This window comes from Aphelocoma coerulescens, chromosome 1A (assembly GCF_041296385.1).
Source record: "Aphelocoma coerulescens isolate FSJ_1873_10779 chromosome 1A, UR_Acoe_1.0, whole genome shotgun sequence".
Lineage (NCBI taxonomy): Eukaryota > Metazoa > Chordata > Aves > Passeriformes > Corvidae > Aphelocoma > Aphelocoma coerulescens.
The window spans coordinates 2,976,584-2,993,624 of NC_091014.1; the positions used below are offsets into that span (position 1 = coordinate 2,976,584).

Consider the following 17,041-nt stretch of genomic DNA (forward strand, 5'->3'; position numbering starts at 1 on the left):
TGTAGCACATTTAGTGGTAATTACAAAAGCTTGTTTTAATTACACTTGTCAAAGACTCCGTTTTATGATGCATTATTGGTGCTGCTGTTTCGAATTCCTAACAATTCTCCACCTTTATAAGTGGAAATGAACATCCCTCTTTTCAAGTGATGTGTCCACATGATTTTTTTTGTGCTTCGGGATGATTTTGTGCATAGTGATGATTTAAAAAGGAGTTCTTTGAGGGGGAAGGGAGCAGCATATGTTCCCAAGAATATCCGTAAGTTACTGGTGTTGCCTCTTCAGAATGATGGGGGTATTTATATGCTGAAATAGAAGGTTACAAATTAAAACTGTGGCAGTTCAACATCCATTAAATGTGGAAATTGGGAATTATTTTTCTTGGGACACTCCATGCAGTGGAAGAAGAGAGTAGTTTTGCTGATTGTAATAATTGATGCAAATAATGAAGCTTTATCTGATTTTATCAACGTGCAAACGTGGATGCACAGGACTATACCTGGGTGAGGGGGAGAGGAATTCAGTGGATGTCAGATCCCTGGAAACATCCAAGGTCAGGCTGGGCAGGGCTCTGAGCAGCCTGGTGGAGTTGAAGATGTCTCTGCTTGTGCAGGGCTTTGGGAGATGATCCTTAAGGACTCTTCCAGCCCAAACCTTGATTTTATGAAATGCTGAATAATTGTTTTACGTGGCACTCACAGCCTGGACCCGAGTGATACTGATGTCAGTGAGCTGTGGGATTCACACCCAGCCCTAACCCGTGGATGTGCTCATCCAGCAAACCTCAGGTTGGAAAAGACACGGAAAACCTCCAGCAATGTGGTAGAGGAAGATCATGTTTTGAGATCTCTCTTGGGCTGGTGCATCCCACTCATCCTGAGCTGCCAGCAGATCTCCTGTGGGATGGTGGAGCTCGTGGAGCTGCCACCACTTTCTTTTGCCCTTTAATCCATGAATTTTTCCTTCAGGCTCGCCCCAAGGCCTGCAGATACTCCATGTGAGCTTTCCCTCATTGCTGTGATCAGGATTTCATTTGGAAAATCTCCTTCACTCATAAACCTGATGTGACAGCAGCTCTTCCAGACCCCAACCCTCAATGCCAAGTCTGGAATCCTTGGATGTGCCTTGGGAGGTCACCAGTGCCTTGGTGTCCACCTACCCCATCCCCTGATGTTTGGTGAGATGACCCTGAAGCAAGACCTTCAGAGGACTTTCAACTGGCTGATGTTAATTTATAAATTCAAACTGGCCTCTTATTTTGAAGCAGATCATTCTTTTCCCAGAAAAACGCAAACTGGAGCCATCTCAGCAGTTCCACTGTAAATTTTTGGGATGTTAATGAATTTGGAGCTTGGAGTCAGCGCTGAGGGGCAGCTCTAAACCTGGGACTGCCAAAGGCTTCAGGAGCTGAGTCTGAAATCTACCTAAAAACCTACATTAAACCACCTGATAATGATTTTTCTTTTTCGTCAGCTCCTTAAGTACCAACAATTTATGACCACACACACCTGGAATCTTGTTGCATCCAGCTGACCAGATTCCTTTCTTTACTTTTAAAATTCAATTATTAAACATGACTTTTCAGCCAGCTGCTTGTTTGCTCCGTTCTGCCTCACAGAGGACAAAAATAAATGTGTTTTCCTTGTGTTCAGTGTGAGCAGGGCTTGGCTTTGTCAAAGATGCAGCCAGGTACGAGGTGATTCCTGGAATTTCTTTGTAGGGAAGATCTCCATTTCTCCCATGATGGCAACTCCTACCAGTGTGGTGCCAAATCCAGGTGCTACTTTTGAAAATAAAACCCAGGCTGGTCTTTAAATCTTGGTTCAACTTCCTTGTGATTGTGAAGAACCTGTATTTTAATATTCGTGCTCTCTGTTGGGTATTAAATTTGGGGGGTTTTGGGAACCAAAGGTGGCCTTTTGAAGCTGTTGTTTAAAAAACACCCAAGCAAAGGTTTTGCTTATCAGAGTTTCTTCGTGAAGAAGCAACAAACCTGTTCCAGGTTCTCATGTACACCTCAAGTGCAGCATTCAGCTAATTGAAAACATGGCTATTCTTAATTATTTTTTTGCAGCTCATTGACATTCACAGGGATCTCGTTGCTGCAGCCCCATAAATATAATATCACCTTTTATTTTGGCACTCAGTTCTCCTCTATTGGCATATTTATAGTCTCCTGTATAAATGAATAATTTTATTTATTATTTATTCATTTGCACTTTGCTGTGTCTGCATTACTGTACAAGTGTCAGGGGTGGAAGAAACTCTTTCTTGCTGAGTTTCTTACTTGCCAACCAAGTTTTCCAGTTACTTCCACAATACAGGGAAGCAAACATTTGGATAACCATATTATTTAGTATTTTTATAATACAATATTTCTCCTTTATCAGTGCTGGATCAGGGCATTGAGCAGAGAGTCACTGAGAGCAGTAAAACCCAGCTGGTTTGATTAATTATTTTGAGGGGGACAGGGAACCAAACCCAAAAATCAACCCAAAAAACTAAAAAATTCCCAGGTTAAATCAAACTTTCCAGGGCAAAATGTTCCTTTCAGATGGATAACCTTGGAACAAATGTTACTGCATTCCCTGGTCAGAGCAAGACAGAGGAAAAGGATTTAGGCTCAGCTTAAATCCTGGAGGATAAGGACAGGTTTTGTCTCTTCTGTCCTTGCTGTGCCCTTGACCTGTTGAGTTTTACACTCTGAAAAGCTCTGCCCTCATGAATCGTCAGAAATGGGGCGAGTGAATTCAGTCAGGAGGTTCTTCCCTGGGTTTGATTCCATCCCATTGCCTTTCCAAAGTCAGTTTTAGTTCCAGGTCATGGACAGATTCATGGGAAACACAGCTGGATTGTAAGAACTAAACTGAGTTCTCCTGAGCTTTATGGAATACTGATTTAGTGTTTTCTTTGTCACTGGCCTGTTGAATCCATTTGCACAGAAGGAATGTTCTGGGGATCTTCTGTCTTTTGGGGATCATGGGATGGTTAGACATGAAATAATTGCTTTGGGTACTCATGAAGGTGCCTTGCAGATCTGGAATATCAGATCTGGAATATCAGATACGGAATATCAGATATGGAATATTAGATCTGGAGTATGAGGTGGTGTGGCACAGGGTGCCCAGAGCAGCTGTGGCTGCCCCTGGATCCCTGGAAGTGTCCAAGACCAGGTTGGTCACTGGGGCTTGGAGCAGCCTGGGATAGTGGAAGCTGTCCCTGCCCATGGCAGGGGTGGAATGAGATGATTTTTCAGATCCCTTCCAACCCAAACCATTCCAAGAATCCACATTTGGGAGAGGATGGTTTTGGGGCACACAGAACCTGCAGTGAATTTGAAGCTGCTCTGTACCCACCAGGTCTGGGAGGTCATCAGGAATTAGCTATAAAAAGAAGCAAACCGTGATCAATACAAAACATGGGAATTTGGCTGTGGAATATTTCATGGAATGAGCTCTGGAAAAGCTGTAATTAGTGAGTCCAGGCTGATTTGAATGCTGGTGGACATGGCATGGGCTCCATGGAATTTTGATGGAGTGGCTGGCAGAGGACAGGGTTTGGTTCATCCAAATATGGCTTTCTGGGGTATTTCTGGTGACGTTGTATGAAAAACCCCAACACTTTCCAAGTAGTTTTCTGCATTTTTCTAAACACACCTGATGTGCATGTGGGGTTTTTTATTTTGCATTCTTTCTATTCACCATTATATAATAAATTTAATTTGAATTTTAACATCTTTTACATGCTTCAGGACATAGAAACAAAGGTAAGTAGTTGAAAAAGGAAACATGGGAGAATCCAAACTTTTTACTGTATTCCTTGGGTGTTTGCTAAAAAACACCCCAAAAATTAATCTTGACAAAGGGAATCAAGTCTTGTGTCTGTACAGTATGTGGTGTAATTGTTATAATGACCTCTATTAGATAATTATTAGTCACTAAAGATATTTTATTAAAAAATGATGAACCTGGAAAGTATTTGCATTGATAATTTAGGTGTTAAACCCTTCACAGCTTGTTAAAAATCTCTTGTCTGGTATTTATACTGCAGGACTTACAGCTTTATATATTTTTAATAAATTCCTCTGTGCATGTGTGCTTTTTAAATGGATTTTCTAATTTTTAATGAGTCCCCTTAATCCTGGAAATTGGGAAATACTGCAGATGAAAAGCCAAAAACATCAATTTGCTGGGAGCAGTGTCTCTTAAATGAACACTCTAGTCATGCTGGGATTGAAAAGATAAATATTTTAAATTATTCTGTATTATTTTAGATCATTGGACATGGGAGTGATCCTGTGGTCAAGTTTTTCAGCTTAGTGGGTACTTCAACCAATCTGGGAGTTTCCAGAGGAGTGATTTCTGGTTAAAGACCAGCAGAGTTTTAGGTGCACTTTTTAGCAAATATATAAAAGGATTTTGTTCTTCCCAAGTTTCCATCTGTTCAGAATTAGGTTTTCCTAAGTTTGGAAGTGATTTTCCAAATTAATTCAAATTAAAAAATAAAAATACATCCCAGCCTGGTCCATTTTGGTGCCATTTCCAAATCCATTTGGACAAACTCGGGCAAAACTCTTGAGGAGAGGAGGAAAAAGCCCAGGACTGTGGACAGTATCCATGATCCAACATTTTTATTATCCTGTTTCTGTTTTTTAGGCCAGGCAGCTGGAAGAGAAGGACAGGGAGCTGAAGAAACACGATGCCTACTACAAAGAGCAGCTGGCTCGGCTGGAAGAGAGGGTAAAACATTTTTTTTTTTCCCTTTTCATGAAGAGTTTTCTGCTCATTTCTGCTCCTGGTTATATTTCCAAGATGACTTTTTAAAGGAGAAAAAAGATGAAAATTCAGGCCAGAGGGGTTATTTTTGAATTGCTGCTCCTCTTTCTGGCTTAATATTGACAAGGTGGAAGGTTTGGTGGTGAGAATATTGTTTTCTTTACTAACAAAGTTCTCGCATTCGCTGTAGGATTTCATCTGTCACAGTAATTACAGACAGAAAAATGAAGTAATGAGGTAATTTTTTACCAACGTTGATGAAGAGCCAGTGGAAGTGAATAAATGTCACCAAGTAAAATAATTTCAATTAAAATAACAACAAAAAAAGTGATGTGTGAAGAGACATAGTGAATTTCTGCTTTCAGTGGGTGGAATTAGTGATTCCTCCATCAGTACATGGAGAGTTTAATTTTAATTCCGAGTTTATACCGTGTTTAAGAAGCACTGCTGTGTCTTTATCTCATCACAGACTTGAAATTAAACTGTAGAGAGCAGCTTGGGAAGCTGTGGGACTTGCTTACAGTGGCTTAACATATTGCTGTTAACATTCCTGTCCTTTATAGGGTATTATTTCATAGGATGTTAATTTCAAATAATTACTGCTGGCATCGTTTTCTGCCTCCCAGGTTGGTTGTAACCTCCAGCCTGAATACATTTGCCTCCTTTACCCCTCTCCTTTCTTCCTGAGCTTAAATATTGGTGATTAATTTGGAGGTTTTTGTGTTAGTTGGTTGTGAAAATTATTAACAAGGTACATACTCATTTATGCAGCTTCGCAGGCTAGAAGAAAACCCCTTGTTTTTATGGATTAGGAGGTAGAACATGTTGCATGAATTATCAGCATGTATAATTGGTCTTAATGAATATTTTAAATTGAGAGGATATCCGATACCATCTCGGTGTTTTGTCCTCCCTTTTTGAAGATGACGTTAATGAAGTCCCATGTTCTTGGCAATGAAACAGAGTTTGAAAGGATGAGGGGAAATTCGTTTAATGATTCTAAATTGGTTCATTGTTTTGATGCCTTTTCCTGGTCTTAAAATCAAGAGTCACACACGGTTAGAAGGAAAAAAGGGATTTTACCTTGGGATTTATTTTAAGGATCCTTAGGTGCACATGTCCAGGTGGAATGCACTGAAATGCACACCACAATGCACACCCCTGATAGATCTGGTATAACATTATAGGTTTTACTAATTAGCATATCTACCAAAAACTCCCCAATTAGAGGTTTGAATGAGCCCCCTCCTCCCCAAGGAACCTTCCCCTGAATGGTTCTGTCTTAGTTTACAGAATGTGTTCTGGAGAGCACCTTGGGCTCTGGGGTTTCTAAGATGTTCAGTCTCCTACTTAACAAAATAAGTCTCAGAATGTAGGCTAAAAAACACTAAGAATACAAAAGCTGTAAAAAGGTATATAAAAGAGGTATAAAAGAAAAGGCAAAAAATCATCATGGCATCAGTTTAAACAGCTCAAAATTAAGATCCTTCACCAAAAAAAAAATCCACACAATACTTTCCTTTTTCTCCAGTAACCGGCTGGTGTTGGAGGAAAAAGCTTCAGTGGGATCTTATCCAGCCTGGCTTCTTTTGGGGTGATTGTAGCTGTGGTCTTAGTGTGGAATAATTCATGGCACAGGATGTCTGATAAACCATGGATCTTGGACAGCTTTTTCTTTCACCTTTTTTTTACCTTTTACATCTTTTTAGATGTTTTTCTTATTTTCACATTCGAATGGGTCACTGATGAATTGGCTTCACTTGCTCCTGTTAAGTGAAGACTTCCAATGTGGAATCGTGTGTATAAATCAATCCTTGTGGTGTGCAAGGGAGATAATGAACTTTAAACAACTTTATTTGAGCTCTGCCAGACTGTCACCCCCAGGGGATGTGAAATAGGAAAGTTCTGCCATCTCTTGGTTTCTCTGCTTGGCTTGGAAATCTCGAGGATTACAGCAAAGTGATTCTGAATTCCTTGTTTTATTCCGTGGGTGTTGTTTGCTCTGTCTTCAGAGTGGAGTTTCTGTGATACCAAGCCTTGTCTTTTCATTCTGACTCTTTATTTGTGAGGCAAAGCCTCTCTGCTTTTCCAGGCTGTCACCCAGTTTGTCATCAAGGTACATTTTCATCTCTCTCCTACACAAAAAAGTGCTGTTCCAGCTCTGAGAGGAGTGAGCTCTGCGTTCCAAATCTGACTTGGAATTTCTTCAGAGAGGTGGAGGTAGCAGAGTGAAAGCCTGGACAAGCAGAGGAGTCACAGCTCCTGCAATCCCACCTTCCCCAAGGCCAGGCCCTGCAACCCTCACTGGGGTCACCTGTGAGCTTCTGTGCTGGGAATTTTGAAAATTGGGATGGAAATAGAGCTTTAAAAAAAAGAAAAAAAGAAAGTCTGGAAATGACAGAGCATGAAAAGAGGCTGGTTGGTTGTTCTTAAACTTGTCCTGATTTCAGTGGAAGGTGCACAGAGACAGAGCATGGGCTGCTCAGCAGAGGGAAGTTCGGAACAGGAGGTGGGGTGGGAGCAAGAGGAGCTCGGAGAATTAATGTCAGGATGAAGAAATGTTCAATCTGAGTCTGTCACCTGTGACAAAGAATGCTAATTACAATCTCAGATCATTCCCACATCAAATAAGCACACTTTAAAAACACTTCAGTTGTGCCTATGTGGTATTTCTGGCTGTTGCATCATGGAGTGTCAGAACTCATCTCGATGATTAATTGGCTTTTTGATTACTTAGCCTTTTCAATTAGAAGCTTCGTATTTGTGTTCTTCAATGCTGCCGAAAAAACAATGCAGACGTTGATAATAAAGGGAGATGACAACAGAACAGATTAGTGTCAGCACAGCGTGCTCCTTATGGAGAAAATTATCCATATTCAGTGCCAGATGAAGTCTGTCAATTGAAAATATTTCAGTGACTGAGGAAAGATGCTCAACCTTTACAGGGTATTAATACAGGACAAAATAACTGTGCACTAGTGACAGCTGCGATAGTAAAACATAAACAATTCTATTCTCCAGGGGAATAACTGCTCATAAATTTGGTTTATGTGCTAAAAACCTTTTGATACTTCCCCAAAACCCAGCAATTCCCCTAACAGCTGCCAGTGTTTCTAGGTCAAAGATAGCACATAAGCTATTAGTTATTACATGCTCCACAGCAGCAGAGCAATAGCAGAGAGTTTAACAAAGGAGTTAAAGAACAACCTTCCCGTGCTCTGGGTCTGACTGGGATGTGCAGCTGTGATTTAAGTGTTCACACGTGAAGCTTGGAGGGAGATTTGTCACTGTTTTTCATCATCCACCTACAGGCTGAAGGTGGTTCTTGACTACAGCAAAACCCAGAGATGAAGCAGTGCTGGAGTCACTGAGCTGTGTGTGCCCTACACTGTGTTAATTATTTACTTTGCAAATGAAAGGTCCTGCACAAGGGTCAGGGCAATCCGAGCACAAATCCAGGCTGGGGGGAGAATGGATGGAGGGCAGCCCTGGGAGAAGGACTTGGGGGAGTTGGTGGGTGAGAGCTGGACCTGCCCTGGCCATGGGCACTGAGAGCCAGAACCCCCTGTGGGCAGGAGGGGAAGGGGGATTCTGACCCTGTGCCCCTCTCAGGTGAGACCCCACCTGCAGAGCTGGATCCAGCCCTGGGAACAACATCAGGAGGACCTGGAGCTGCTGAAGAGAGTCCAGAGGAATCCATGGAGCTGCTCCCAGGGCTGGAGCCCCTCTGCTCTGTACCAGCCTGGGAGAGCTGGGAATGTTCACCTGGAAAGGAGAAGCTCCAGGGAGAGCTGAGAGCCCCTTGCAGGGCCTAAAGGGGCTCCAGGAGAGCTGCAGAGGGACTGGGGCCAAGGGCTGGAGGGCCAGGAGCCAGGGAATGGCTTCCCAGTGCCAGAGGGCAGGGCTGGATGGGAGATTGGGAATTGGGAATTGCTGGCTGGGAGGGTGGGCAGGGGCTGGGCTGGAATTCCCAGAGCAGCTGGGGCTGCCCCTGGATCCCTGGCAGTGCCCAAGGCCAGGCTGGACATTGGGGCTTGGAGCAGCCTGGGACAGTGGGAGGTGTCCCTGCCCATGGCAGGGGGTGGAACTGGGTGATCCTGAAGGTCTTTTCTAACCCAGACCATTCTGTGACTCTCTAAGGAGAAAATCAAAGTTGTTGCGGAGTAAGAGAAGAGCCCCAGTGTGAAATCCAAGCCCTTTCTCAAGGAATGCCATTCCCTGTGTGGCACATGCTCTGTCTGTCCTTACTTGGTGCAGTTCCCTGTAATTGAAGCTGTTCCATTTCTGGTGTTTATAGGAAAAACTGTTGATATCTTCACTGTCTTCTCCCTCTAATTCCAGTGGAGAGGTGCAGTATTTTTGACTGGTTTCAGTGCCTCAGTGTCTGTAGCCTTTATTCATAACCATCTCTGCATCTCTGGTGTCCCTTTGCTGTGCAGGTCCCAGTCCCCATCAACACTTGCACACAATTTTCATGCGGAGCAGGTGACATCCCAGTTTTCCCTCACCCCTGTTGCTTTTGCTTTACAACATTTTTTATGAAGGAAACATGACCCTCTCTTGCTTCTCGCTGTATTTCTGGCATCACACAGACACTCAGTGAACTGCGTGTGCTCCTGCTCTGTCTCTGAGACTGATGGGACTCCCCAGTTCCAATTTCCTCCAGCAAACCCAGCTATTTTCATGTTGCACTGCTTCCTAATGCTAATATGCATCATTAGGAGAATCCTGCCCCAAGTCATGGGAGCAGAAGGAAATTAATTTTAATACCCTGCTGTATGACACAACTACTTAGTTTATCAGTGTGAATGAGCAAGATATGGATCCCCATATTAATCTTAATACTTTCCACTGGAGCCAAGTTCCTGTGCTCCTGAGTTTCCTAGAAATACTTTAGTGTTGAGCAGTTTGTATATGAATGTGGTTGTGGGGTGAGGTAATGGGATTATCCTGGAGCACAAATCTGAGGGAGCTGGGAAAGGGGCTCAGCCTGGAGCAAAGGAGGCTCCGGGGGGACCTTGTGGCTCTGCACAAGTCCCTGACAGGAGGGGGCAGCCGGGGGGGTCGGGCTCTGCTCCCAGGGAACAGGGACAGGAGAGAGGGAACGGCCTCAGGCTGGGCCAGGGGAGGTTTGGATATTGGGAAAATTTCATTATGGAAAGGGCTGTCAAGCCCTAGCAGAGGTGGAGTCCCCATCCCTGGAGGCATTTAAACAACTTGAAGATGTGGCACTTGGGGACATGGCTCGCTGGTGGCCTTGATGATCTCAAAGGGCTTTTCCAACCTAAACAATTCCATGGTTCTGCCATTCTGTAGGAATTTGGAGGTTTCAGTATTATGTTGGATTCACTACAGATTTAACAAGCCTACAAGTCACCTCCCTGACAGTTCTTTGCCCATTCCACAGTCCCCACATGGCCTTGGAGCTGTGGTGGCCTTGGTGTAGGGACATTCCTGCTCCACACAGGGCTCAGTGCCAGATCCCAGCCTGGGAATACAGACATTAAGTTCAGGAAATGTTGATCCACTTCTCTGCATCCGTTTTTTTCCCTGACTTAAACGTTGAGGAAGGATTTGCAAATCCCAAGCTTGGCACTTAATTTGGGGATTCTGCTTTCCATGGAGGCTGTCAAGGAGCATTAACCTTAAGGTAAGATGAGCACACAGAGCACAAAGCTCTGAGCTGATGGCACATTCTATACCAGGTGTTAAATGGTATTATCCATCCTGCTTGCTACAGTAAATAGGATTTTGCTATTATGATGTGTCAGGATTTTCAGAGAAATCAAATTTACTAGACACTAAACTGCCATCCTCACTGCTGAGCAGCTTTATTCTGGGATCTTGTATTCATCCTAATCCTGTTGGTAGGAAATGCTTATACCAATTGTGTGGGGAAATTATAACTTAATGATCTCTTCCTTTTTCTATTCAGGGCTTAGGATGGCCTGACATGCTCTGCAGTGATAGCCCCAGTGCTGAGCTGAGGAGCTGATCTGCAGCTTCCCAGCCAGGAATTGGCTTTTTTTTGTGGAGACAAAAGTGCTCAGGTGCCAACAATGCCAGCCCCACATTTGTTCAGATGCTTCAGAACCTTGTTTACCTTTTCAGATCTCAACAACTCAATAAGCAGAAGCTGTTTGCTGGGCTCTTCCTAAACTGGAGTTTGCAAGATGTAGATAACAGAGGGAGGACAGGTACAAAGCAGGATAATAACCACAAACATTTTCATTCCCTACGAGGTAATTTAGCAATTTAAAGGCTTTTTTTGGTTTCTGTTTGTGTTCAGTTATCAGTCTGTTTACTCTTCATCATCTCACGTGGCTGTAGCAGCAAGAATTCCACAAGCAGAGGATGATTCTGCTCTCACCTCTCGTGTTTAGGAGTCTGTATTTGCCAGAGCAAACATGTTTACTCTCCCCACATTTGTGTGCATTCCTTCACACATTCCTAAGCCAACTTGCAGGGATGTAGGTGCATGTTTGGAGACTTGAGGCTGGATCCAGCAAAGGAGGAAATTATTTTGGCTGATGAGCACTTAGGGGAGAGGGAGGGACAGCTCAACAAACCTGGTGTCCTTGTTCCCATGGAGGCATGGAATTAGTCCAGTATTCCCTAAATATCTGTGGTTTGAAAGAAAATAATTCCATCATTCCCACTCTGCTCCTATTTTTGAGATACTCTCAGTGTTTGTGTCCTGTTTCTGTTTGGCTGGCTCTATTTCTGTATCAAATAAATAAATGTATATATGCACACACACACACAGAGTCAATACTTTAACTCTATTTCCAAACCCTTTTCCAATAGAAGCAATAAAATATATTACAGCTTCCATCTGATGAATTCCACAGACTGTCATATCATCTCATTGTTAATGAATTGTGTTATTTCTGTGAAGTTAGTGGGGCCTTTTCCTTTTTAAATGGGTATTCAGCTGCCACAGTGACTTCTTGCAGCTCTCCCAAATCGCTGCAGTGGGAGAGCTGAGGAGAAAATCAAGATATATTAATTTCTCATTTTGTACTTGGGCCAAGAGACTTTTCAATGTCTCAGCTCATGTGCTGCACCAGGGAGATAAAAGTAGGAGTTCATCAGACTTTCCCAGTGCTTTGTATTTCCACATTGCTCCTGAAAAACCACCCTTTTTAGCACTGACCAGAGTGTAATGTTTTTGTCAGTTTAGCATAATAAAGCTGTCAACACACCCTGTGATCTTGCCAATATTAGAAAACTTCTCTTTTCAGATTTCATTCTGTTTGGGGGACAGAGCTTTTGTTGAATTGCTTCTTGCCTGGCAGGTTGAGATTAGGAAACTTGCTACCAATTACAATATCTGAAACCTCCACCTGATTGACAGCCTGGGCTGGAGTGTTGGATTTAATGCTCTGCCTCCGTATCTTGCTCAGCCACAATCATTGTTCTGAACAATTGGGTCTCAGCCTTGATTTCATTTTTTTTCCTCCTCATAATCTTTTATTTACCATTTCTGACTAAGTAGCTAGGATGTTTATTATTAAACACACACCTCAGCCATGTGTTTTTCCCCAAAGCGCACCAAAAACGCAGAGTTTCATGTTTGCCATGAAAAATACCTGGTTCAGTCTCATTTTTCACTATCACATAGCCAATCAATAGCAAGGCTGAAATGCTGCTTAATAACAAAATGAGGAGTTGTTCCACGCTGAATAGCAGGTATTGATGTTTCTCTAAATGTTTGTTTATAGATTATTTTTCCATTATGTATGTGTGTCTTTATAGAGAACAAAAAAACCCTTGATAACCAATATTCCAGGATTTCTTCCTACTGTGCACTAAAACACCTGATAACTTTTAATGTGTAACCACAATTTCATACAGGTTGTTGCAGTCTTTTTTATTTCTTCAGCAAACAAGGGTTTAGGAAGACTTCTGATTTTTTTTGTAGTTTTAGTTTGGGGAAAAAGATGACTTAATACCATGTTTTTGTTTTGGAAGAATTAGCACGAGTCTGAGGGGTGATGTGATGGTATCTGGATGGAAACTGACAATTCAGAGCCCTGGAGCTTGGATGTGTTTATAGAATCACAGAATAATTTGGGTTGGAAGGGACCTTAAAGCTCATCCAGCTCCACCTCCTGCCACAGGCAGGGACACCTTCCACTATCCCAGGGTGCTCCAAACCATCTGGGAATGCCCAGCCTGGAGAGGAGAAGCTCCAGGGAGAGCTGCGAGCCCCTTGCAGGGCCTAAAGGGGCTCCAGGAGAGCTGCAGAGGGACTGGGGCCAAGGGCTGGAGGGCCAGGAGCCAGGGAATGGCTTCCCAGTGCCAGAGGGCAGGGCTGGATGGGAGATTGGGAACTGGGAATTGCTGGCTGGGAGGGTGGGCAGGGGCTGGGATGGAATTCCCAGAGCAGCTGGGGCTGCCCCTGGATCCCTGGCAGTGCCCAAGGCCAGGTTGGACATTGGGGCTTGGAGCAGCCTGGGATGGTGGAATCCCAGTGAGGCCAAGTTTATCCAGCACCACTCACTTTTTGAATCCAACATTCCAGCATTGCCTCAGCCCCCCTTGGTGACCATGGGGTTTTTTGGGTGTTGCTTTACCTGCGCTTTTCCACTTCCCCATCTTACAGAGCAAAAGAAAAAACTGTCACGAGAGGAAAATGTTTTAAATAGGCAAAAAGGAACAAACTGAAGGAATTTGTCATTTGAATGCTCAAAGCTGTGTTTATCGCTTTGCATAGGATATGGCAAAATGTTTCAACATATGGGGAGTTAATGAATAAGCAGCTTTCGCTTCACCCGGGTCTGTTCCCTCCTCCCACCATCTCCCCAGCACAGGCTGAAGTTTGGGAACAAATACTGAGCTAAGTTAACTCTGTATTAAAGGAACCTTCAGGGAGGTGCTTTGCAGGATTTCTTTGTTGAGGTAACAGGATCAGAAATTATTACAACTCTAAATTGAAGTGACCATTCCCCTGTGCTTGCCCTGCTGAGGGACCTCAAATCCTGGGGCAGCCCTGGGCCCCTCAGGAGGAGGACGTGGAGGGGCTGGAGCGTGTGCAGGGAAGGGAATGGAGCTGGGAAGGGTCTGGAGCTCCAGGAGCGGCTGAGGGAGCCGGGAAAGGGGCTCAGGCTGGAGCAAAGGAGGCTCAGGGGGGACCTTGTGGCTCTGCACAAGTCCCTGACAGGAGGGGGCAGCCGGGGGGGTCGGGCTCTGCTCCCAGGGAACAGGGACAGGAGAGAGGGAACGGCCTCAGGCTGGGCCAGGGGAGGGGCAGGGTGGATATCGGGAAAAGTCCTTCCCCAAAAGGGCTGTCCAGCCTGGTAATGGTGGAGTTCCCCATTCCTGGAGGGGTTTCAAATCCCTGTGGATGTGGCTCTTGGGGACATGGGGCAGTGGTGGCCCTGGCAGTGCTGGGGAATGGTTAGACTCGATGATCTCAGGGCTTTTCCAACCTAAATGATTTTATGATTAGAGGAAAACAGACCCTCTTTGCCTCAGCATTAACGAGTAATTATTCTCATTAGAAAGCAGCGATGTTTATGAGAAATGATGCCTTTTTTTTTTTTTTTTTTTTGGTAAATGATCCTGTAAACCCAGTGGCTGCAATCATGGAATCACAGGAATAATCTTCCCGAGGACTCGCTGCCTTCATTTTCACTGCTGTCACTCTGAGTGATATTTTAATTCTTCCTGCCCCTAAAAATAGTCCAGTGCCATAACTGATAGATAAATTAGAGAATCCCCAGGAAGTGCTGCTGAATGGCTCTGTTTGCCAGCACAATAAATGCAGAAGGCAATAAATGTCCTCTTACATCAGGAGGAGGCGTGTAATGAATAAATGATGGGAAAAGGAATTTTGAAAATAAATGATCAATCCAACCGAAGTTGAAAAACAATTTATTAATAACTTGGCCTTCAGTGGGAGAGAAGGATCTCTGCAGCCGGAGATGGACCACTGACATCTGGCAGCGATGGATTTTTGGGAAGTTGATTCAGGTTTATGAGCAATAAGCTGTGATTTAGACCCGGCTTTTTCCGTATGAGTTTTGCTGGTTCACCTTTGTGTTACAGGAAACAAAAAGACAGTGGATTTAATTGTTGTTTCTGTAGTGTAAGCACAGAGGATGCTGGGTTTGGGGAAAGCTTTTGTGTAAAGCAAAACAGCTCCCGCAAAGCCTGAGGAAATGTGGGCTCTGCACCACGCCCTGCTCTGGGTGTAGCATTTCTTCACCTCATTTTATTGTGCTTTTCATGTGCGGGAGGTCAAGCCCTGCCCAGGAGCAGCTGTGTCCAGTGGCAACATCCTTAAAATCAGGGAGAGTCCGGTCACAGTGGGAGCTGGACCGAAATCCTGGGATGTGACCCCACTGCAGAGAGAAGAGAGCTGTACCAGCTTTTTCTGACATTACTTGTGGCACAGGTCCAGCTTTGGCCAGGCTTTGCCACAGGAATGAAAATTTAAGTAAAGATTTTTCTTCTGCGTTTAGAATTCAGTACAGAAAGGCAAAATTCTGTATTTTTCTGTGCTCTGTGAAACTCCCCCGAAACTAAACCAGTAAGTTTCAAACTGGGAGAAGGAACTCTAATTGAAGATGACCAGAGAGAGTTGTAGGAAGAAAATGTGAGAAAATAGGAGAGGTGAGAGAAAATCAGAGTAGTGGACTTTGTGAAGAGCCTGGTGACAACTTCTTTGCAGCCAAATTTTTGCTTTAAAGAGCAAAACCAATTGGTCTTGGGCACTGCAAGTTTCCTTTAAAATCCCTGACCCCCCGTGAATCAGGAGAGAAGAGGTGGCATCGAGTTTCTGTATTTGTGAGATCCTCCTAGAACAATAACGTGTCATTTTCACACTAATCCTTCCAGGGTGGACATTTCTTCTCTTTTTTATGTGGTCTAACTGTTTTCCACCCTGTTTGTGGGTTCTGTGTCTGCCACCAGCTTGGTATGAACTAGACCCAGCTCTGCTGGGCTGAGCTCGTTGTTGCTCTTGGTTTTAATTAGGATTTTGACACAGCAGAAGTGGATGAACCCTCAGAGGTGGGACTGGGGGTAGAAATGCTGCTGCTGGTGGTGTGTTGAGCCCCTTCAGCGTGTCGGGGAGAAATGAAAGTTCCCCCACCTCACTCCTTTGGAAGCAAAAAGCATTTTCCTACCTGAGAGCTGGGACTTTTCAATGCAGATCTATTCACATGCATATTGCTGTGCCTCAAAAGGCCGTTCCCTTTGAAACAGGGGAGGAAAATCATGTGTTTGAAACCAGGAGATACTCTCCTGCCACTTTAGAAATCTTTATTTTTTCCCTGCATGTCAGGGAATTTAACCCTTTGCAGGCCATAATCACTCAGGAAATTTATGCTCAGGGAAACACCAAAGCAGATCTGTGCTAATTAGGAAACAAATCCAAATGAACCACAGCAGAGGAGTTCAAACATTTACCTGATTCTCAGAAGAGAATTAGAATTGTTTAAATGTCTTACCTTAATAAGGTAAGACTGTTTTTTATATCCGGTGCCACTTTAATCCAGTTCACAGATTTTTTTCCTGCAATAAATATTCTCTTTATAAATTGATAAATTCAACTTAAAGCCCAAAGAAGATATTCCCTGTTTCCCATAGGCTGAGACAATAATACAGAATATTTTCTGGTGTTTTTTGATGCCATATGTGTTTTTAAAAGCACTGCAGATAATTTCTGTTCCATGCCAGCTCCGATGTCTGTTCATGCCAAGCTTCTTGTGGATTTCAGGAGTTCAGAGAATCATGGAATCAGAATGGTTTGGGTTGGAAAAGACCTTAAAGCCCATCCAGTTCCAATCCCAGGGGCAGGGACACCTCCCACCATCCCAGGCTGCTCCCAGCCCCAATGTCCAGCCTGGCCTTGGACACTTCCAGGGATCCAGGGGCAGCCACAGCTGCTCTGGGAATTCCATTCCAGGGCCTCACTGGAACTACTTCTGTTTCATCTCTTGGGAAATTCAGCGTTTTTTCACTGCCTCACTTTCTCCAGGCAGGAGAAAAGCAGTGGAATCATCCAGATATTGAGTGAATTCCCTGATAAATTCTCTAGAAGGAGGCAGCACACAATTCATTATCCTGAGACATGGGTTAAAATGTGCAGTCATTTCCTTCCACCATTTTTATTCAGCAACGTGTGAGAGCATTCATTTTGAATGACTATTTACTCATTTCTGGCACTCCTTGTCTAACATGTTTGCATCCTACTTCCCTTTTTGGATCAGATTCCAACTTTTAAGATGGGAAATTGTTGTTTTTCGTATCGGACA

The 17,041-nt window shown here is 43.8% G+C and overlaps 1 protein-coding gene across 2 annotated transcripts in view; it reads left to right on the forward strand.

The window, feature by feature from the left end:
- Positions 1-17,041, forward strand: part of CHCHD3 (coiled-coil-helix-coiled-coil-helix domain containing 3) — a 127,360-nt gene that overhangs the window by 70,005 nt on the left and 40,314 nt on the right. For both annotated transcript variants that reach the window (XM_069034234.1, XM_069034244.1), the window contains exon 5: positions 4,656-4,739. In XM_069034234.1, the coding sequence (XP_068890335.1) occupies positions 4,656-4,739 (84 nt within the window). The remainder of the gene's footprint in view (positions 1-4,655; positions 4,740-17,041) is intronic.